Here is a 22,320-nt window from a genome sequence, read left to right on the forward strand (position 1 = left end):
GCTGTTCACATGTAAAAAGATTTATGGGTAACACTTTACAATAAGGTTCCAGTCGTTAACATTAGTTAATACATTAGGTATAATTAACAAACTATTAACAATCTAATTTTTTTACAGCATTTGTTAATCTTTGTTATATTACTGGTCTGTTGAATGCTTGATTCTGATTGGTTGACAGACGTTCTAAGGTGTGCAATTATTTTTCAAGGAAACATACGACTATGAAGTAGTTCCAGGTCTTGACCGCATAACGGTTCCATATCACTTCGCCAAATTATTTCAGTTATTTCAAAGAGCCCTACAGGCTACCACAACAAAATAACCAATTAAAACAAAGACACTGGTTAAGTACATCAGATAAGAATGACAAACTATGTCTATAATATCCTAAATTTATTTTCATTTAGATTGAAAAGCATCCTTTGGCTTCCTATCTTTCTCTCTCTCTCTTTTGCTCTCGTCTCACCCACCCACCCACACACACCGTACATGCTACCACAGCAAAATAACCATGTAAACAAAGACATTGGTTAAAGTAAATCAGTTAAGAACGTCAAAACATGTCTATAATATCCTACATTTATTTCAATTTCAGTTGAAAATCACCCTCGTTTCCCCCGTGCTCACACACACACATACGCACGTGCATGCACACACACACACACACACACACACACACACACACACACACATTGAGACTCGTTTTGCGACCAACAAATAGAAACGCACCCCCCGCGACCTGATCAATACATTAGTTTCTATTATTCAAAATAACTTTTAATATGTGAAACTTTTATGTTTCATTGTATTTCACCTTAATCAGCCTCACATAGCTATAGTGGAAAGCACTGCGCTACTCCTCCCCTTCTCTTTCACTTTGGCAACACACACACACACACACACATACACACACTACCTTGATACTCCAATGCCAAAAAGCAGCGCATCCTCCGTTGCTAGTTCTAACGTGACATTTTCGAACTAGCAAAGAAGGCTTGAGCTGTATCAGAGCTAGATACACTTGATCAATACAACAGTTTCTATATTATCTGAAATATTTGTGGGAAACACCCACGCAAGCCTCGCTATCCTCCGTTGCTAATTCTAATGTGATGTTTTCGGTGACGTTTTCAAACTAGCAACGAAGGCTTGAACTGTATTAAAGCAAGATGCTGAATCCATGGCGTAAGGAAGTAGTTCCACTCACAAGAGCGTTTTAGGGACAAAAACCAGAAAATGTCTCGAGATAAAACCCTGAACGTTGTCTTAAGGTATGGGAACTGTGGTATAAGCGGAATAATTGACTCTGCTGTGCGTCGTGACCGCATTACCACCTCAGGTGTGCATTATTTTTCAATAATTCAATGGTCCGTCATCAATTATTCCTTACTTAATGGTAGTTAATAAAACTACAATTGTTCATTGTTAGTTCCTGTTAGTTCATTGTGCATTAACTAATTTAAACAAATACAAACTACTAAATCTATTAGTATATGTTTAAATTAACATTAAATGGATAGTTCACCTAAAAATGAAGATTTATCATTTACTCACTCTTATGTCATCCCAGATGAGTATGACTTTCTATCTTCTGATGAACACAAATGATGATTTGTAGAAGAATATGTCAGCTCTGTAGGTCCATACAATGCAAGTGAATGGTGTCCAGAACTCAGAAGGTCCAAAAATTACATAAAGGAGGCATAAAAATAATCCATCAAACAGTTAAATCCATATGTTCTGAAGCAATATGATAGGTGTGGGTAGGAAACAGATCAATATGCAAGTCCTTTTTATAATAAATCTACACCTTTGACCAGCCCCAACCAGAATGTGGGAGTGAAAGTGAAAGTGTAGATTTACAGTTAAAGAAGGACTGTTTCTGTTTCTCACCCACACCTATATATGGATTTAATCACGGGAGTCTTTTGGATTACTTTCATACTGCCTTTTGGGCCTTAAAAGTTCTGGCCACCATTCACTTGCATTGTATGGACCAACAGAGCTGAAATATTCTTTTAAAAATCTTCATTTGTGTTTTGCAGACGAAAGAAAGTCATACACATGGATGGCATGAGGGTGAGTAAATTATACTTTTTGAGTGAACTGTCCCTTTAACTAAGATAAATAAATGTTTTAAAAGTATTGTACAACGTTAGTTCATGTTAACTATTGTTGTTTAGTAATGTTAACAAATGGAACCTTTTATCGATTTATATTTTAGATGCTGTCAATATGTTCATATTTTACATTTCAGTGTCTATGCAATCCTAATGTACAAACACTAATGAATAATATGTATACCTACAAATGTGATGACGTTGAACACCTAGCTAGATGCCAGTAAACATTTATTGTTATTTAAAACATTTTTTTTTAAAGCTGATGGAAGCACACCAGTCTCTCAAACAAATGTATTCTGACATCTTCTCAGAAAATGTATGTCCCTATAGTTTCCTGGAGACACATCATTAAATTCACATCACTAAAAAGATTGTTGAAAAATGTTGCTTGTTCCCATCTAATTGCCATCTTTTATCCAGGGACCTGACAAATGTATGGTGTGTGCCAACTACAAAGATGGACCACACTGTGTACCACGCTGTCCGCAGGGCGTACCAGGAGAGAAAGACGTACTCATTTGGAAATACGCTGATGAGATGAGGGTTTGCCAGCCCTGCCACGAGAACTGCACCCAAGGGTGAGCGAGACATTGTAATTTATACTTCATTAGATTGTAATCAAAAAATGAAATGGCCAGTTGTGTAATCTTAGCTGAGGTACTGGGGATTAAAGTGTGTACTGGATGAATGACGGATTATGCATTGCTGTGTAGATGTACCGGACCTGATCTGAAAGACTGTAAAGATTTCAAAAGGTAAGAAGTTAATCTTTTTCATAATGTTTGGGGTTGTACTTAAAGCACATATGAATTATACTGAAGTGCAAGAAAGAATAATGCATTGCAGCTATATTCATCCTTACACAATATCATGGGTTTTATGGCAGAAGTAAAACAAAAACCAACAACAACCACATTTTGGGGAAATTAAATTCAGTTCATCACACTGAATGCTAGTAAATCAATGAAGTGCAAATCCCTACACTTTAATCATATTCTTAATGAGTATCTTTGTCTCTGTCTAAACACCCTTAAAAAAGATCAATCTATAAACAAAACTATTACATAATGAGTAAAATAATTAAATGTATTTAAATATTTACAAAAAGATTAAAATAATAAAAATATTTTTATTATAAAAAATCCTTAAATTACAATTATTTAATTAAAATGAAAGCAAAAGATATTAAGACTTGTGAAAAAATAAAGTGGAAAAATCTAATACTACCACAAGACATAAAACACTTGTTTTCACGACACATTTTCTGAATACAACCTGAATATCTTACACAGTTTTTCTTATCAGGTGATTTTATTTTTGGTTGTTTGATTCTTTTAAGGATGTTTTAGGTATTTTTACTAGACAACAAGACAAATATACTCTTATAAATATTATTTTCAATGTATCTCGACTTGTATGAACAGGGAAGATTGGTTTACTTAAGTGACACATGCAAAATTGCTCATGTAAATGCCTGCAGTGGTGTTAAAGCTGAAGTGTGTGATGTTTTTATGCTCATGTACTCTCTCCTATCTCAGCTGAATATGCAGAGACAACTGCAGAATAAGTAAGCTATTCATAGGTTGATTTCCCAAAACATTTTTTTACAAATTTGAGCATCCCGACCAGCCAGTAGAGTATTCGTAAACTTTTAGGTGAGTGGGCCAAGAGACATTATCGATTGCATGAAATCTGTAAACGTATTTATTTTTTATGTACAATTTGAACAATAACTAAAGCTAATTGTTTCCAGGGGCGTATTTAGGACATTTGCTAAAGGTTGTCTACATTAAGAATATAATATACGTATATTCGTGTTTGAGTACATTACATTCAGACAATAAACATATTAATTACGTGGCTCTCTGGAATACTCCATTCTGATTGGTCAAAGACACCATCTAATGGTCTGATATTTCTCAGTAACAACCGCACATCTAAGTATCAGACTGATCATCTAGGCCATTTTTACTACTTCTTGAATTACTGTGCGATCTCTACAAGTAAGCTAATGAAATAATTTCAACTCAAATAAATCTTTCATGTGTATTTATTTATTTTGCATAGTCTTGTAATAAGATGCATAATGTGTAGTCAGATGGTCATTAAATACAAAATAAACGGCAACAGAACTGGAGGTGGATTTCAGCTGTTCAGCGATTTATTTCTTCTCACATAATTACATAATTTCAATGCAGATCAATGTTTCATGTCCATTATTTATTTGTCAGGTAGTCTGGTACTAAGATGCATAATGAGCATTTGGTTAGTCGCTGTGTAATAAGCGGGATAATGTACAGTCAGTCGGTTGTTATTGCATAATAAACCCCAAATAAAAAGATATCCAAAGCCTTGAAAATGCTAGTCAGTACTGTTCAGTCACTTATTAAGAAGTGGAAAATTCGGGAACTCTTGATACCAAGCCAAGGTCAGAAATATTTCAGCCACAACTGCCAGAAGAATTGTTCGGGATACAAAGAAAAACCCACAGGTAACCTCAGGAGAAATACAGGCTGCTCTGGAAAAAGACGGTGTGGTTGTTTCAAGGAGCACAATATGACGATACTTGAACAAAAATGAGCTGCATGGTCGAGTTGCCAGAAAGAAGCCTTTACTGTGCCAATGCCACAAAAAAGCCTGGTTACAATATGCCCGACAACACCTTGACAGGCCTCACAGCTTCTGGCACACTGTAATTTGGAGTGATGAGACCAAAATAGAGCTTTTTGGTCACAACCATAAGCGCTATGTTTGGAGAGGGGTCAACAGGGCCTATAGTGAAAAGAATACCATCCCCGCTGTGAAGCATGGTGGTGGCTCACTGATGTTTTGGGGGTGTGTGAGCTCTAAAGTCATGGGGAATCTTGTGAAAATTGATGGCAAGATGAATGCAGCATGTTATCAGAAAATACTGGCAGACAATTTGCATTCTTCTGCACGAAAGCTGCGCATGGGACACTCTTGGACATTCTAGTACAACAGTGACCCTAAGCACAAGGACAAGTTGACCCTCCAGTGGTTACAGCAGAAAAAGGTGAAGGTTCTGGAGTGGTCATCACAGTCTCCTGACCTTAATATCATCTAGCCACTCTGGGGAGATCTTAAACGTGCGGTTCATGCAAGACAACCAAAGACTTTGCATGACCTGGAGGCATTTTGCCAAGACGAATGGGCAGCTATACCACCTGCAAGAATTTGGGGCCTCATAGACAACTATTACAAAAGACTGCATGCTGTCATTGATGCTAAAGGGGGCAATACACAGTATTAAGAACTAAGGGTATGCAGACTTTTGAACAGGGGTCATTTCATTTTTTTCTTTGTTGCCATGTTTTGATTTATGATTGTGTCATTCTGTTATAACCTACAGTTGAATATGAATCCCATAAGAAATAAAAGAAACGTGTTTTGCCTGCTCACTCATGTTTTCTTTAAAAATGGTATATATATTACCAGTTCTCCAAGGGTATGCAAACTTTTGAGCACAACTGTGTGTGTATATATATATATATATATATATATATATATATATATATATATATATATATATATATATATATAAAAAACAAAAGTATTTTTTTTTATTTATTTATTTTTACATGTGGAACATATGGAACATTAGAAGGCATTATGCCTGAGAACAGATATTGATCATTTAAGCTTTTGGCTGTTTGTGGAAAATGGGCATAATACAATGATTGGGTGGGCCTGAGTGCCCAGTGGGTGCCCACCCAGACTCACCCGTTGCTATGCCAGTGCAACCACCCTGACATAGCAACATTGATTCAACCAATTAAAGACAGGGGAGTGTTTGGGAAAACTTTCTGAATACAATCATTATTTTTGCAATTCCCACATGAGTTTCCCATTTGCGGAAATTCTACTTTGAACTTGCTTGCTTTGTTTGTTAGCCAAGTAAGCTTTTTTTTTTAACTGAGTAATGTTAATTCATCTTTAGTTCAGGCTTGTCCATGATTGCCGCTGGTGTAGTTGGAGGTCTGCTGGCTTTTGTTATCCTGGGTCTAGGAGTGGCTGTTCTACTGCGCAGACGCCACATCAAGAGGAAGAGAACCCTTCGACGACTCCTGCAAGAAAGAGAGGTTGGACTACAAGACAAACACTGAATCTAGGCTAGCAATACAGAAAAACCATATCCGAATATTCAACATCTATTTTTAAACAATACAAGGTGCCTGCGAAAAGGAAGAGAGAGTTGGCTGAGCTCAGTGCCTGATAGAAAGAACAAAATGTTTAATAGCTTCAAAATAATTGCCGGATGTAATACAGCCAAACAACATAACTTTAAGGAATAGTTCACCCAAAATGAACATTTTCTGTCATTATTTACTTTCCCTGATGTTGTTCCAAACCCATACTCTGTTATTTTTCTTTGGAACACAAAACAACATGGATCTTTCCATAAATGTATAGTTCATAGTGATCGTATCTATCAATATAAATAAAAGAAAAATTGTAAAAGCAAAAAACTAAAAATACACCATAAAAGTTGTTACTAAGTGATAATCTTCCTTAGTAGTGAGCTGGTTCTTTTCAATGAACTAGTTGATCCGGTTCACAAATCGAATTGAACGGATTTTGAGTTCAGCTGACTGACTCAATGATCGGTTGCAGATATTTTCGAGTTAACATCTTACTAGAGGGGAAGATTGTCAATGAATATTGACTTACATTTCAGTCTGTTCCTCACACAAAACTATCATATGGCTTCAGAAGACTTGAGATATAGCACATGAGTCATATGGACTACTTTTATGGTGTTTCATGGTCATTTTTGTGGTCACTGTGAATTGTTATTATACCGAAGATTCTACAAAATATCTTACTTTTCATTCCACAAAAAGTTAATAATGACAGAATTTTCACTTCTGTGTGAACTATTCCTTTAAGTTCCATAAAGCCATTTCACAGTTGTAGTGTCAACAGTGTAGGACAATTTGTGATGGAAATCAGTCATTGAGGCAAACTTGGAGCCAGATCCATGTCAGCCTGTGCTCATTCAAGGACAGGATGTGTTTGAGTATGGAGGGTTTTCCTGAGTGTATTTGTCTCTACAGCTGGTGGAGCCTCTGACCCCCAGTGGCGAAGCCCCCAACCAAGCCTTGCTGCGCATCCTCAAAGAGACCGAGTTCAAAAAGATCAAAGTGCTTGGCTCTGGAGCTTTCGGCACTGTGTATAAGGTGACTGACCTCTCCTTAAGATTGCGTATGTAAATACATGTAGGGAGACTGATGTGCTACTTGCTTTTTCTGTTTTCTCATTGGATGCTGTTTTAATTTTCTCTGCACTGCAAGCTCAATTAGTTGTTGCTATGTTGATTTGTCAAAGAAATAAACAATAGCCTTTTTATCTGTGTCTCTTTATCTCAAGATGATCCAGCCAGACTGCATGATACTTTAGCATTTGCCTCATCAGTTACAAAACACTGGGTGTTGCTCAGTTTGTGGCAAGAATTGTTAAGTAAAATATGTGTCTCTCCTCGCAGGGTTTGTGGGTTCCAGAGGGAGAGAATGTGAAGATCCCTGTTGCCATTAAGGTCTTACGAGAGGCCACGTCTTCTAAAGCAAACAAGGAGATTTTGGATGTGAGTTTTAGAATTAAGGTGTTTGTTATGTCACTACCATTATAACTGAACTTATTCAGGATTTAGGCTGTGACACATTGTCTAGTCTTGGTTATTTAGTGCTGTCAATGGACTTTAGTCATGGTAGACACCATTTTTATTTTGACGAAAATGAAAACAAGGGTGTGAGGGATAGACGTGCTGCCTGTTCAGTGGGTATTTATTGTTTACCTTGGTGTTGATTATTAAAGATGCACTTAGTAATAAGAACAAAAAGATTAATCAATAGTACCATTAAAAAATATGTTCAAAATCATGTACACGCACATGAGAATCTAGTTGTACTTGTTGCCTGCATTTCTCTTCTAGTGCTGTTGAATCTTAGTGCTGACTTTGATGGCATAGATTGTGACATTCTTTTGGATAAGCTTGAGAATTATGTTGGCATTTGTGGACCGGTATTAGCATGGTTAGATCATACTTATCCGAGCACTACCACTTTGTTTGTGTAAACGAGGAACTGTCAAATCAAGCACACGTTATAGGAATATTCTGGGTTTAATACAAGTGAAGCTCAATCAGCAGCATTTGTGACTTAATGTTGATTACCACAAAAATTGATTTTGACTTGTCCCTGCTTTTTTTTTTTTTTTTTTTTTTTTTTTTTAAATAAAGCAAAAATCTGGATTACAGTGAGACACTTACAATGGAAGTGTATGGAGCCAATCCGTAACCAAAAAATACTCACTGTTTCAAAATGATAGCCACAAAATGTAAACAATATGCATGTTAACAGGATTTTAGTGTGATAAAATTGCATTCTATCCTTTTCTGTGTAAAGTTATGTTCAATTTTACACCTTTGCTGCCATGACAACACAATGGCGTAAACCCTGTAATCCCGGTAAACGACAAAAGAATGAATGTAAGTGCTTTTATAAAATTGTAAACTTCACATTTCTGCCTTTTAACCCTCTAAAAATTGGCCCCATTCACTTCCATTGTAAGTGCCTCACTGTAACTTCGATTTTTACCTCTTTTTTTTTTTTTTAAAGAAAAGGTGAGACAAGTCTAAATTAGTTTTGTGGTAATAAACATTATACAACAATGCTGTCGACTAAGCCAAACTTGAACCCAGAATATTCCTTTAAGTATGGAGTGCCACAAGGCTCTGTATTAGGTCCTCTACTGTTCTTTTTGTACATGCTTTCCTTAGGAGACGTTAACAGGAAACATGGAATTTGTCTTCACTGGATCTTGATAACAAGCTTTTATCGTACACTTTTGCTCACAGAATGAATTAATCTTGGCTGACTGCAGTTAGGACATTTCTACAATGGCATCGGTAACTGAAAATAAAATAAATTGTGATGCTGCATCCAGCACAAAATAAGCAACAGACTGTAACTTTGTATGCAACTTAAAGTCAATGAAAGGTTGAGAATATGTCGTTTTCCAAAAACTTTCCAGTGGATGAAAAATGTGGGTAAACATAGGTTGTGAAAATTAGTCATGACTGACATTTATCCCTATAGAACGGACTCTATGGCTATCCCTCACAGCCTTGTTATCATTCGTGTCAAATTAAAAATGCAATGTACCCTGGCTAAAGTCCATACTGCAGAGATTTAGACCATGTATAATCAGTTTTGATTGGCAATTGATGAGGCAACAACAAGATTTGTCTAGAGTGAATATTGGCACTTTGTTTATATTCCTCAATGTTCCTTCTGACTATCTAAATAATTGTAAATTAAATAAATAGCAAATAGTCTTTTTTGCTAATTGTGAAAAATATTTAAAAAAATTAAAATGTTAAAGTAAATCAACTGACAAAATTATTTTTCAGTGATTATTCATGGATCTGCGCTGTACTTAATCTGCATGTTCCAGTATACACTTTTTAAAAACACCCAACCAGATTGTAAAATTGATGTTTCGTCAGTCAACTTAAGTTAATGATTATGCAGAGCAGGCCTTCGTCTCCAGAGACAAGCACAGTTTCTGAACATAACCTTGAGTTAAATGGTAATCTGAGCAAGTCCCACTGAACATTACATGGAGTTGATATACAACAGAAAACTTAGTCATAGTCTTGAAATTCCATCTTTTTCTTTTTTTCAGCCAAAGGCAAAAAGGTCTTGTTTGCTGTTACAAACACTAAGAATGTAATTTCCTCAAATATGTTCTTTGATTATGCAGATGTGACTGAGCAGTCAGTTTCTCAAGGTCACTTTGAAGATAACTCATCTATTTAAACACTGTATAACATTTAGCATATCAGTCTGCAGCAACTAAAATCTAACAAAGATCTGTTTGACTGAGAACAGTCCTGTGAATATTAAAAAGAGTCAGCAACATCAAGATCTAGGTTGAAATAGATCAGTCACTCCCTCGTTCTTTGAAAGTAAAAGGTTGTTGGTGCAGGAAGCTTTAACTCGCCTGGGGCGAATGCAATGTATCGCCCAGGGGTTTGATTATTATGTTACTGCTAGGTCTTGATTTTCTTTCAGTATTTTTCCTCTGAACTCAAGGCCCTGTCTCTACAAATATTTTCGAATACGTTCAGAGCAACCCTTTTGTTAGTTTTACGTAAGAAGGGACTATATAAACTATAACAGTGACAGCACGTTTGTCATTTTTACCATCATACTGACCTCATATGTTTGTACAGGAGGCCTATGTGATGGCCAGCGTTGAGCATCCTCATGTATGTCGTCTGCTCGGCATCTGCCTGACCTCGACCGTCCAGCTCATCACCCAGTTGATGCCCTACGGCTGTTTATTGGACTACGTCAGAGAGAACAAGGACAACATTGGTTCTCAATACCTGCTCAACTGGTGTGTGCAGATTGCTAAGGTAATTGGATTGTGCTCATTCATAGTTTTAATTAAACCTCATGCCTTTATTATTGAATCATTTAAACAGTTGTTTTTATTAAGGCTGTCTATTTAATGTGTTAATGTAGTGCAATTAATTATTTAAAAGAAAAACGTGATAACAAATGGCCCTCTGACCTGTAAATAAATTACATAATAAGGAATTTCCCTAACAGTGGAGCAATTTAAGCCTGAAGTAACACCTAAATGCAATTTTTTCTTTCTTTTTTTTTTTTGTGATTTTCTTTGATTGCACACAAAAGAATGGAACCAAACGCAGGGGTCTCAAGACACAATTTTAAAAGTTGAACTACTATTAACCTGACAAGGCTTCTTACAAATGCCGCGCTCTGAACAAATCTGAGCAACGCAATGGCCAAATGTGTTCATCTTAGACATATTTACATGAACGAACAATTAAAAAATAGTGCAGATGGAATATGATAACGCGTAATGCAAGACTGCAAAGAATACGCATTTTGATGTAGATTGATGAACATATCCAGGTTTCTCATTGATGATATGAAGCCAAAAATAGGTAACAGAAAAATATGTAGTCATACTCTCATTTCTGAAGTGCAAATCAGTAGCTGTGAATATTCCTTAAGCAGGCAGCCCTTTTTAGTCTGTACTGCTGAGGGAATAACATTTCTTTTTTGAGAGAAACTTTGATCAGTGTATGACTTGAGTATGTTGCAATTTGGTGTGGCTTCACATTTGGAGAGAAGCGGTTTGAAATGCAGTTTAAATATTCTTTATCATGTTCTACAGTCCCAACTGTCTGTTTGTTTGACACACAAGAGTATCCTCAATTTGCACAGTACAAGACAAATTCAGGCATTTTTTTTTTTATGACAGTGGTGTTCCCCATTATTTTCTAATGATCCATATCGTGTTTTCCCTTATCAGTACATTTCTTAATGAGACAAAACTGCTATTTCAAGACACACAACTATAGATTACTCCATGCAACATTGGATTCATTTCCAGAAGCTTTAAGGATGACTTGTGGACATGAAACCCATATCAATGATTTCTATTAACTTGTAAACTTAATTCTTGTAAATGTCTGTCTGACTTCCTTAGGGAATGAACTATCTAGAAGAGCGCCATCTTGTGCACAGGGACCTGGCAGCTCGTAATGTGCTGGTGAAGACCCCTCAGCATGTTAAGATCACTGATTTTGGCCTGACCAAGCTGTTAAGTGCCGATGAAAAGGAGTATCACGCAGATGGTGGAAAGGTCTGGTGCTGTTTTCTTTTTCTGGAAAGCTAGAAAAAGGCAGTTTTTCATCCTTACTAGATGAAACATAAAGAGTAATACAAATGTTCAGCTGAAATGGTGGATGTGATTAGTGTCTTAACTACACAAGACAAATACTGTGCACCAAATGACACACTATACACTATGCACTTACACAATACACTGTGCACTACAGCCATGTATGAATTTTCAAAGTGTAGTATCATTCCAAATGGAACACTAATGTTTTTTTTTTTTACTATACGGATGCATTCACCAACAGCTGACTGAAGTGACATTTCAAACACACATGATGTGTTGCCGTTAGCTTCAGTGCTTTAGCTAAACTTAGTTCTACACTTATATCTCAAATAATGAACATATTCACACATTCAGAGTTGATGGTAAAGCATTCAACTCACATTTGTGAGGTGCTGTCTTCACTGAAGTTTACTAGTTACTACATTCTCCATTATTTACAATTGTTTTGTCAGACCAGCAACACAGCCAGGTAACTCCGCACCTTCTGCTACGTATGGCAAGTTGCGGTCGCTGAGTGCATGAAGTGTCCAAGATTTCACACTCCATTTTGATGGTTGAAGAAGTACATCATCTGAGTATTCATAGTACACTTCTTCTTGTTGCATTTTCAGTGCTAACATACTACTCACACTACAAAATGGCGTAAAATAGTGCAGAAGTGTGTGGTTTGGGATGCACCTTATGAGTACTTGAAATCAGAAGTTCATCTTTAGAATTGATCAAGTTTGGGGCCTGGGTAGCTCAGCGAGTAAAGACGCTGACTACCGCCTCTGGAGTCGTGAGTTCGAATTCAGAGTGTGCTGAGCGACCCCAGTCAGGCTTCATAAGCAACCAAATTGGCCCAGTTGCTAGGAAGGGCAGAGTCACATGGGGTAACCTCCTCGTGGTCGCTATAATGTGGTTCTCGCTCTCGGTGGGGCGTGTGGTGAGTTGTACGCAGATGCCGCGGAGAACAGCGTGAAGCCTCCACACGCGCTATGTCTCCGCGGTAACGTGCTCAACAAGCCACGTGAAAAGATGCGCGGATTGACGGTCTCAGACGCGGAGGCAACTGAGATTCGTCCTCTGCTACCCGGATTGAGGCGAGTCACTACGCCACCACAAGGACCTAGAGCTCATTGGGAATTGGGCATTCCAAATTGGGGAAAGAAAAAAAAAAAAAAGAATTGATCAAGTTTGTATTTGCTAGCCATTGTTAACAGTGAAATTTTATGTCGTCATCTATTTCTTCAACATCAGGTGCCAATAAAATGGATGGCGCTTGAATCCATCCTACACAGAACATACACCCACCAGAGTGATGTCTGGAGCTATGGTAAGTATAAGGTTGCTAATGGATTATGGAACATGGATCAAGAAAATACTATTTCTTTCAGGCATTAAAGTCAACAGAGGCAGAGCAAGTTTTTACATTTTGATGAAAGATTATGAAGAGAAATTTTTTTTTCTTTGGAATAACGTGCTCTGATTAAGGGAGGAGGTTTTGATTTCATGTCAACTTTAATACCTCTCAAACCACAGACTCTCAGTATTGATGGGCTGTATCAGTTGTTTATCATCTGATTCGCTGCTGCAGGTGTGACAGTCTGGGAGCTGATGACATTTGGAACAAAGCCCTATGATGGCATTCCTGCGAGTGAGATTGCAGAAGTTCTGGAGAAAGGAGAAAGACTTCCTCAGCCTCCTATCTGCACCATTGATGTCTACATGATCATGGTCAAATGTAAGTGTGCAAACTTGTCATTTATGATGTGGACATAACGTAGCCCCTTCATCAATATCCTTTCCACATATAAAGTCCTTAATTTTTCTGTAAAGGCATATGTGATGCATACAATCAATGGCTTCATGTGTTTTATACAAATTGCTACCATTCAAACACCACCACCAAAATCCGCTCTTTGATAGAATTCTTACATCAGGTGTTAAAGGTTTTATTTACTCACCCTCATACCACCACAGATGTGTATGACATTCTTTCTTCTGCAGAACACAAAGATTTTTGAAGAATTTCTCAGCTCTGTTGATCTGTTAAATGTAGAAGGGTGGGCAGAACTTTGAAGCTCCAAAAAGCACATAAAGGCAGCATAAAAGTATCCCATTCGACTCCAGTGGTTTAATCCATTGCTTCAGAAGCGATATGATAGGTGTGGGTGAGAAACAGAACAATATTTAAGTCCTTTTTTATTATAAAGTCTCCTCCCTGCACAGTAGGTGACAATATGCATGAAGAATGCGAATTGCCAAAAACAAAAGTAGATGAACGAGAAAGTGAAAGTGGAGATTTATGGTAAAAAAAATAAAAGGATTTAAATATTGATCTGTTTCTCATCATATTGCTTCAGAAGACATGGATTAAACCAATGGAGTCGTATGGGTTACTTTTATGCTGCCTTTATGTGCTTTTTGGATCTTCAAAGTTCTGGCCACCATTCACTTTCATTGAACGGACCAACAGAGCTGAGAAACTCTTCTAAAATCTTTGTATGGTGTTCTGCAGAAGAAAGAATGTCATACACATATGGGATTGCATGAGAGTGATTAAATGATGAGAAAATTTTCATTTTTGGGTGAATTATCCCTTTAATTGTGTGAATTTACATTTAACAGTTAAGCAGGGTTCTCACAGTCATGGAAAACCTGTAAATATGAAACTTCATAATCGAACAGTGCTGATAAATATACGGCCAAGGCTGTTTATGTGAAAATTAAAAAAGACATTTTATGCGACCATCACCTTCACTATGTTTTAATTCAGGTTGGATGATCGATGCAGAGAGCAGGCCTCGCTTCAGGGAGCTCATCGCAGAGTTTTCCAAAATGGCACGGGACCCGCCCCGGTATCTTGTCATTCAGGTGAGAGAACAACATGCATTGTCAGCTAATGCTCAGAACCGTACTTCTGAAAGATACATCAAGCGGCTGTTATATCTGAACACTGTCATGGTTTGCTGATGTACAGAGTGATAATCGGATGCATTTACCCAGTCCCTCTGACTCAAAGTTCTACTGCAGTCTGATGAGTAGTGAGCTGAATGAAGCTGTGGATGCAGACGAGTATTTAGTGCCCAATCACAGCTTTTTCAGCAGCCCCAGCACCTCCCGCACGCAGCTGCTACACTCTGTGGTAAGACACACAAACACACAGTCCCGTAAACATAACATAAGTGCCTTCCTGAAGGGAACTCTGGTGCTAGCATCTCTTCACTCTGTAATAACGCACAAATGTAAAACCTAGTACAACAGGTATACAGTAAATATTCAATGGCATAGATAAGATAATACTTTTTGAGGTGTGACATGAATAAATGTATGTACAAATATTCCATGTAGTCTCTAAATTAATATGAGGTCATAAAATCTGCATACATATAATTATAAAATAATCACCAAAATGCTGTTTAAAATACACTGTAAAGATTATTTCTACTTGATATGACCTCTAAAGGAATGTACGATACGAGTCAATACGGTAAAGTTCAATCAACAGCATTTGTGGCATTATGTTGATTATCACATATATTAATAATTATAATAATTAATCATTTAATAATTTTTAATAATTAATTTTTCTTTATTTATCACACATTATACATTTGCACATATACAGTGAAATTCTTCTTTTTCACATATCCCAGCTAGGCTGGGGTCAGAGTGCAGGGTCAGCCATGATACAGCGCCCCTGGGGCAGATAGGGTCAAGGGCCTTGCTCAAGGGCCCAACAGTGGCATCTTGGCAGTGCTGGGGCTTGAACCCCCGACCTTCTGATCAGTAACCCAGAGCCTTAACAACGTGTATTTTAGCAGTTATGGACTGGCCAGTCCCTTTCTGTAACAACAAATGTTGCTCTTATATTTTTTGGGAGGGCCTGTGTAGCTCAGCGAGTATTGACGCTGACTACCACCACTGGAGTCAAGAGTTCGAATCCAGGGTGTGCTGAGTGACTCCAGTTAGGTGTCCTAAGCAACCAAATTGGCCTGGTTGCTAGGGAGGGTAGAGTCACATGGGGTAACCTCCTTGTGGTCGCTATAATGTGGTTCTCACTCTCGATGGGGTGCGTGGTGAGTTGTGCGTGGATGCCGCGGAGAATAGCGTGAAGCCTCCACACGTGCTACGTCTCCGCGGTAACACGCTCAACAGGCCACGTGATAAGATGCGCTGATTGACGGTCTCAGACGCGGAGGCAACTGAGATTCATCCTCTGCCACCCGGATTGAGGCGAGTCACTACGCCACCACGAGGACTTCAAGCGCATTGGGAATTGGGCATGCCAAATTGGGCAGAAAAGAAGAAGAAGAAAAAAAAAGTATTTCAAAACTACCCATATGCAGTTTATCACATAAATTATTGCAGATTCCATGCACTGTCCCAGTAAATAAACGGCAACCGCAGTAATTGCGTTAACAGTTGTGTGGTTACTGCATGCATACGAATTGGATGTCTCTGTATCATGTGCTTTCACTCAAAAGGACAGAAAGTTCACACTGCAGAGGCGTTCTGTACCTGGCCTGATTTTCTTCTTCTTCTGGCCTGGTCCCTTTCACCCACTTCCTGTTCCACTGTCCTTCTGTCTCTTCACCCTCTCCCCCGCTTTCTCCCAGCTGCCTTCTGATTAATGACCGTTCCGTTCACGTCTGTCCAAGACGACTCGCCAGGCCTCAGTGTACTGAGTGATCGCTGGCCTCACGCCTGCTGCTAAGTGTGTGTAAAGCTCGTTCAGCCTTTCAAGTCTGATTGCTTTCACGGGCAACACTTATTAAATGTTTTTTGGCAGAATGAAGGCCTTGAGCTCAAATGCAGTCTTATATAACATAGTCATTGAGGCATGGCCATTTAAGGGTGTAGGCTCTCTGACAAATATGCGTATGCATAGCGAATGTTTCTTTTTGCCTTGTGTCTCAAGGAATTGTTTTGCTAAAGAAAACCTGTGACATGCTTGTGTGCACTACTGACTAGGGTTTTGTTATGGTACAGAGACCTCAGTAAGGCTGGGTTCTTTCTTCTCCCAACATGTACAGACCTGTTTTGTGCAAGCTGTGTTGAATACAAAAGATTTATCTAGTCCTCAGTCATCATCTTTACTTGACAAGCATTGTGTTGCATTAACTAGAACAAAAGCAACATTTCTAAAACATGATAGCGCTACATGCATTATTAGAATCGAAAAGCTTAAGTTTCAATTGCACTGTTCACTGAAATAAAACTGTAAAAAAAAAAAAAAAAGAAAAAAAAATTTGTTGGGAGATGGTTTGAATTGCAAATAATATAAGAATTTATTCAGTAATAAATTCTTTAAAGGCTTGATAATGAATACATAGCTTCTTTTGTTTCAGAGTCTCAACAGCAGCATTGGGAACTGTCAGAGCAGAAACAGGGTAAGTTACCAAGACACCACATCACACAACTCTCTTATAACTTGGTTCAAATTAACAACAAAACATGGTACTGTACATATTGTGGCCCCAAAATGTATTTGGACACTTAAGCCACCATTAAAAATGTATGAATGTCAGTGCTCCAGAAAATAGCTGCCCTTAGTTGCATGTTATACTTTATTCAAGGACCCGTATCAGTCGTGGAACACAGATGATCGCCTCGCACTCACACTTTCGCACCGCTCCTCCCAACATCTTCACCCCCCCACCCCCGTCTGATGACCACAGAGCTCTGTGTAGGGCATCGATTTGGCCAGCTTCGGCCATGTATCCTACTATTCTACAAACTTTGTTTAGGGTTTTTTGAAAATCCATAATTCAAGACCAACATTTCTAACTCCTCCTAGAGCTTTCAAGCTACATCCACCAAACTTGATACAGACATTCAGACTGTTCTGGAAGAGCAGAACAGTCCCCAATTTGGAATGTCCAATTCCAAATGTGCTCTAAGTCCTCGTGGTGGTGTAGTGACTCGCCTCAATTTGGGTGGCGGAGGGCGAATCTCAGTTACCTCCGCGTCTGAGACCATCAATCGCACATCTTATCACGTGGCTTGTTGAGCGTGTTACCACGGAGACGTAGCATGTGTGGAGGCTTCACGCTATTCTCCGTGGCATCCACGCACAACTCACCACGCGCCCCGCCGAGAGCGAGAACCACACATTATAGCGACCACGAGGAGGTTACCTCACGTGACTCTACCCTCCCTAGCAACCAGGCCAATTTGGCTGCTTAGGAGACCTGGCTGGTGTCACTCAGCATGCCCTGGATTCGAACTTGCAACTACAGTTGTGGTAGTCAGCGTCAATACTCGATGAGCTACCCAGGCCCCTGGTGCTATGTCTTTTCTAAATAATCGGACAGTCCCATTGGCTTATACTGACATCATGTTCAAAAGGGTCAACAGAATGCTTCAAACTTTAAAAAATTCAAATGTAAACAAACCCTTTAATCTGCTTTTTGTTGTTCTCTCTTTCTCTATCTATCGATCTGTCTGTCTGTCTGTCTATATATCTGATGGATTATCTGACTTTAGAGTTATCTGAATATGTGACAGTCTGTGCGGCTATCTAGCTGTTTGTCTTACTGTACACTTTCTGGTTGTCAAATGTGGTTTCTCTGCTTGGACACTTGTGTGAACTTGAGGGGAATTGACTACATACATCCACTAAAATTCACCTTGTGACCAGTTGGTTAAAAGTAATTGAAAAATGTCTCAGAAAAGTAAAGTTACGTTGATACAGAAGCCACTTGGTTTGATAATTCAATTCAATTAATACATTTTCAAGTGCTGCTAAAGTTTCCGGATACTCTTTGGGACCACTTTAAATAATAGATTTTACGATTGCAGTTACTGTTTGCAATAGATATGTACACATGTGCTTTACTATATTAGCACACCACATCAAAATTGCATTCATGACAAAGGGTACTCCACTCATTATGCAACTTTCCCCAGGTTTGCTTTCAAAAACTTCTAGGCAGTTACGTATAAAAAATTAAAGTAAATGAAACAGGTGTAACCCTAATGACACTAACTCTGTGGAGTAACACTTTAATTTTGTCTCAGAATGGCTTTCCGGAAAGAGATAACAGCATGGTTTTGCGATACATCCCCGATCCGACTGAACCTTTCCAGGAGGGAGACTTCCAGCCTACTCCAGGTTGGTGTGGTACAAGCATATGCAGGATACAATTAAAACTCATGAACTAGGGCCTTTCCAAGTGTCTCTGTCATATATATAATTCATCTCCTGAAAAAAAAAAAAAAAACTATTTAGGGAGCAGAGACTGGATTAGTGGTGAAATGGGAACCTCTGTTGGTCAGTCTTAGTCCTGCATGTTTGTTGTTTACACAGATTTATACTCTTAAAAGGCAAAGAATCATGTTATTCCAAACTTGTATTACTTTCTATATTCCATGGAACACAAAAGGAGAAATTCTGAAGAAGACTTATGTTGCTCATTTCCTCCATAAAAGTAGCCTATTATAACATTTGACTTGTGTGCAATATTCTTCAGAAGCCAAATGATAGCTTTATTCACAGTTCATCTGTAGCTCTCAAATCTCATTTGCACTTATGCACATTCAAACTTGCCAATGTGAAGACACGTTGCACCAGAAATGGCATCAGTGACAAAAAACGACAGTGGTTCTCATGTGTCTTGTAACCGGATGCAACATGCCAAGTTTCAATATGCGGGATCTGGAAGCACAAATTTGATTTGAGAGCTACAGAAGGGAGCAAGTTAATAACGGCTTAAATTTCAGTCTGTTTCTCACACATACGTATGACTTTAGAAAACTTGAAATATAGTGCACCAGTCATATAGACTGCTTTTATGATAGTTTTATGATTAAATGATGAGTAAATGACAGAATTTTCACTTGGAATTGAGCTATCCCTTTAATAGATACACAGACCCTTAAGGTATTTTCAGTCTGTTTGTTGATACACGCCTACAGCTTATTACTCGCTCTGTTTTAATAAAGTACTTATTAAAAAAGAATTGGTAGAACAGATTGTTTATTTAACCCCATATTGTACTCTTCTCTCCAGAATACATAAACCAGAAGGGCTCACTGATGTCCAACGTGACCAACCCGATATACCAGCACCCAGGGCCCCCGCACTTGCTTCCACACTTTTCATCGACACTGGATGAAACAGAGGAAGAGTACCTGAACTGCTTCAAGAGCCCTGCCCCTTCTGCTGCCGTTCCACCTGAGTATCTCAACACCTCCCACACCCAGTTGTTCTTCAGTATGCAGGGCTTCAAGCCCCAGAACAGCATGGACAACCCAGACTACCAGCAGGACTTCTGCCCCCTGGAGCTCAAAACACACACCAACGGTCACTTGCCGGCTGCAGAAAATGCAGAATATATGGGCCTGGAAGTGCACTAGCACATTATGGAGAGGAGAAATTGTTAAAATGAGCCACTTTAGTTAAAAGATGGAAGGACATCTATTTATAGTGGGGCACAGGCAATTATATAGAATGTGGACCGTCGAGGGCAGAGTGAGCTTTTGAATATCTTTCAAATACCTTGTCTCTTTCTGAGCTAGACTTAGATGCCAATATGGTTGCATTGAGCAAGTGTGACCCTCTCCATATGTCACAAGAGACTGTAAGTGACTACAGGAGAAAAACTGTATGTTGATGCCAGAAGAAATACTGAAATCATGGAACAAGTAGCTTGCCGACACTCCTGTGTAAAGACAGCTTTGTAAGTAATCTGATATCAGTCGAGACAATTGAGGTTTTTAATGAGCAAAATAATGTACATCATGCTAGTGTGCTGTGCTCAAAAGTGTCTGTAACTATAAAACATGACTTTAAAGACTTGTAAGCTGAACTCAGAGGCTGTTTAATGCCTCTCTGCTGTGAATGAAAGTCAAATTGTGTAAAGATTTAACTCCCATTTTTTGCTGGAAATGTTGGCTGTATGGATAGAATACATTTTGTCCATTAAACTAACACACGGCTGGTACATGTACAGAACTGTAATATATGGCTGACATGTTATTGTATCTAAAAGAGTATTTTATCCATTGTTGTAAAAACCACATACAGGGTGACTCATATTTTCTGTTTGTAATTTTGGCCATGTGTTTTCTCCTTTCTGTGACTTTTGTAATATTAAAATGAATTTTACTCAGTGATAAAACATATCATGATCACTTTATACTATGGCGACCATGACAGTTCTGAGTAACTTGGCTGAATATCACATCTTTCTTGCTTTGATCATTCCTTGGAAAGCACTTTCATTTACTGTTGCAGTATGGTGGCAAAGTTTTTTTTTTCTTCTGACATGTTGACTTTTATTATTACTATAAGAAGTCAATTCAATAAAGACATTTTTGTTATTAAAGGTACATGTTTAATTCTTCTGATGTAATTTGTTTTATGTGTTTTACCTGCAATCTATTCAGAGCTAATTTGATCAATTAGCAAGTTATGCTGAAACACAAATGTTACAAAGCACCTGTTTATATATTCATGAATGTATGAACCAGATAAGAGGAAGGAGAACCACTGTTTTGTGGCTTTTTAAGTTCGTCATGTGAACGTTTGATCATATACAGTTGTATGTGGCATTGTGCATAAGAGGAAGAATTAAAGTAGGCCTACCCAGATAAGCTATAATAAAAGGCCATTAAGAGATACACAGAAAAAATAATGCATTATTATGACACCTAAAACAAATGAAAAAACTAATGTACTCCGCTACAAATTCATTTAAAGTTGTTATCTTAATGGGTGGTTTATACTCAACAAACATCTAAATAATATTTTGTGAAATCAAATATAGTTTGAGAAAAAAAACAAAAACATGGCAACTCTTCACAAAAAGTTTCGATTTGTTGACATTATTTAATGCATTTGGTATCATGAAACTAGCAATAAACAATATATTTACACAGCATTTATTAATCTTTGTCCGTTTTAATTTAATGAATGTACAATTGTTCATTGTTTGCTTATGTTAGATCCAGGGGCGGACTTAACACAAGGCAAAGGTAGGCATCCGCCAAGGGCCCCCTAAAATACAAGTAATATGCTTTGTTATTATCATTAATGCTAAATAACGTGTGCTGAAATTTTAAATATCACTGTTACAACACCAATATGATTTATATTGCAGTCATTTTCAGCAGCATCAATGCAAGCAACCCCTTTCCCCCTCAGATCAGGCTGTAGTGGAATGTTCCAAGGTTTTTATGCATCTACACTAGTTCGTGAACAGGTTAAAGATAGCCAAACCGCTCGGACAGTTTTGTGTGATTTCACCGTTTACTCTGTTGCAAGTTACCAGTTAAGCTACATTGTTGCTAGTTCAGTTTGGTTTGAATTTGTGAAGAGAAAACATTTTAATGCAATCGAGACTTCCTAAGGCTGGACTAGTCAACTGGAGGCTTGCGGGCCCAATCCGGCCCGCCAATCAGAAATACCAGATCGCTCTCTGTGCAAAACTCAGCGTTCAAATCAATCAGCGGTGAGTTTAACAAC

General features: G+C 38.1%; 1 protein-coding gene across 1 annotated transcript in view; it reads left to right on the forward strand.

The window, feature by feature from the left end:
• The window catches only part of LOC127441072 (epidermal growth factor receptor-like), a 77,120-nt gene extending 55,939 nt beyond the window's left edge, over positions 1-21,181 (forward strand). The window contains exons 15-28 of the mRNA XM_051698239.1: positions 2,544-2,701; positions 2,837-2,878; positions 6,082-6,223; positions 7,199-7,321; positions 7,627-7,725; positions 10,378-10,563; positions 11,670-11,825; positions 13,107-13,182; positions 13,444-13,590; positions 14,626-14,723; positions 14,830-14,994; positions 17,201-17,242; positions 18,873-18,966; positions 19,864-21,181. Of these exons, the coding sequence (XP_051554199.1) occupies positions 2,544-2,701; positions 2,837-2,878; positions 6,082-6,223; positions 7,199-7,321; positions 7,627-7,725; positions 10,378-10,563; positions 11,670-11,825; positions 13,107-13,182; positions 13,444-13,590; positions 14,626-14,723; positions 14,830-14,994; positions 17,201-17,242; positions 18,873-18,966; positions 19,864-20,210 (1,875 nt within the window). The 3' untranslated portion in view covers positions 20,211-21,181. The remainder of the gene's footprint in view (positions 1-2,543; positions 2,702-2,836; positions 2,879-6,081; positions 6,224-7,198; positions 7,322-7,626; positions 7,726-10,377; positions 10,564-11,669; positions 11,826-13,106; positions 13,183-13,443; positions 13,591-14,625; positions 14,724-14,829; positions 14,995-17,200; positions 17,243-18,872; positions 18,967-19,863) is intronic.
• The last annotated feature ends 1,139 nt before the right edge of the window (positions 21,182-22,320 follow it).

The sequence above is a fragment of the Myxocyprinus asiaticus genome, chromosome 5 (genome assembly GCF_019703515.2).
Source record: "Myxocyprinus asiaticus isolate MX2 ecotype Aquarium Trade chromosome 5, UBuf_Myxa_2, whole genome shotgun sequence".
NCBI lineage: Eukaryota > Metazoa > Chordata > Actinopteri > Cypriniformes > Catostomidae > Myxocyprinus > Myxocyprinus asiaticus.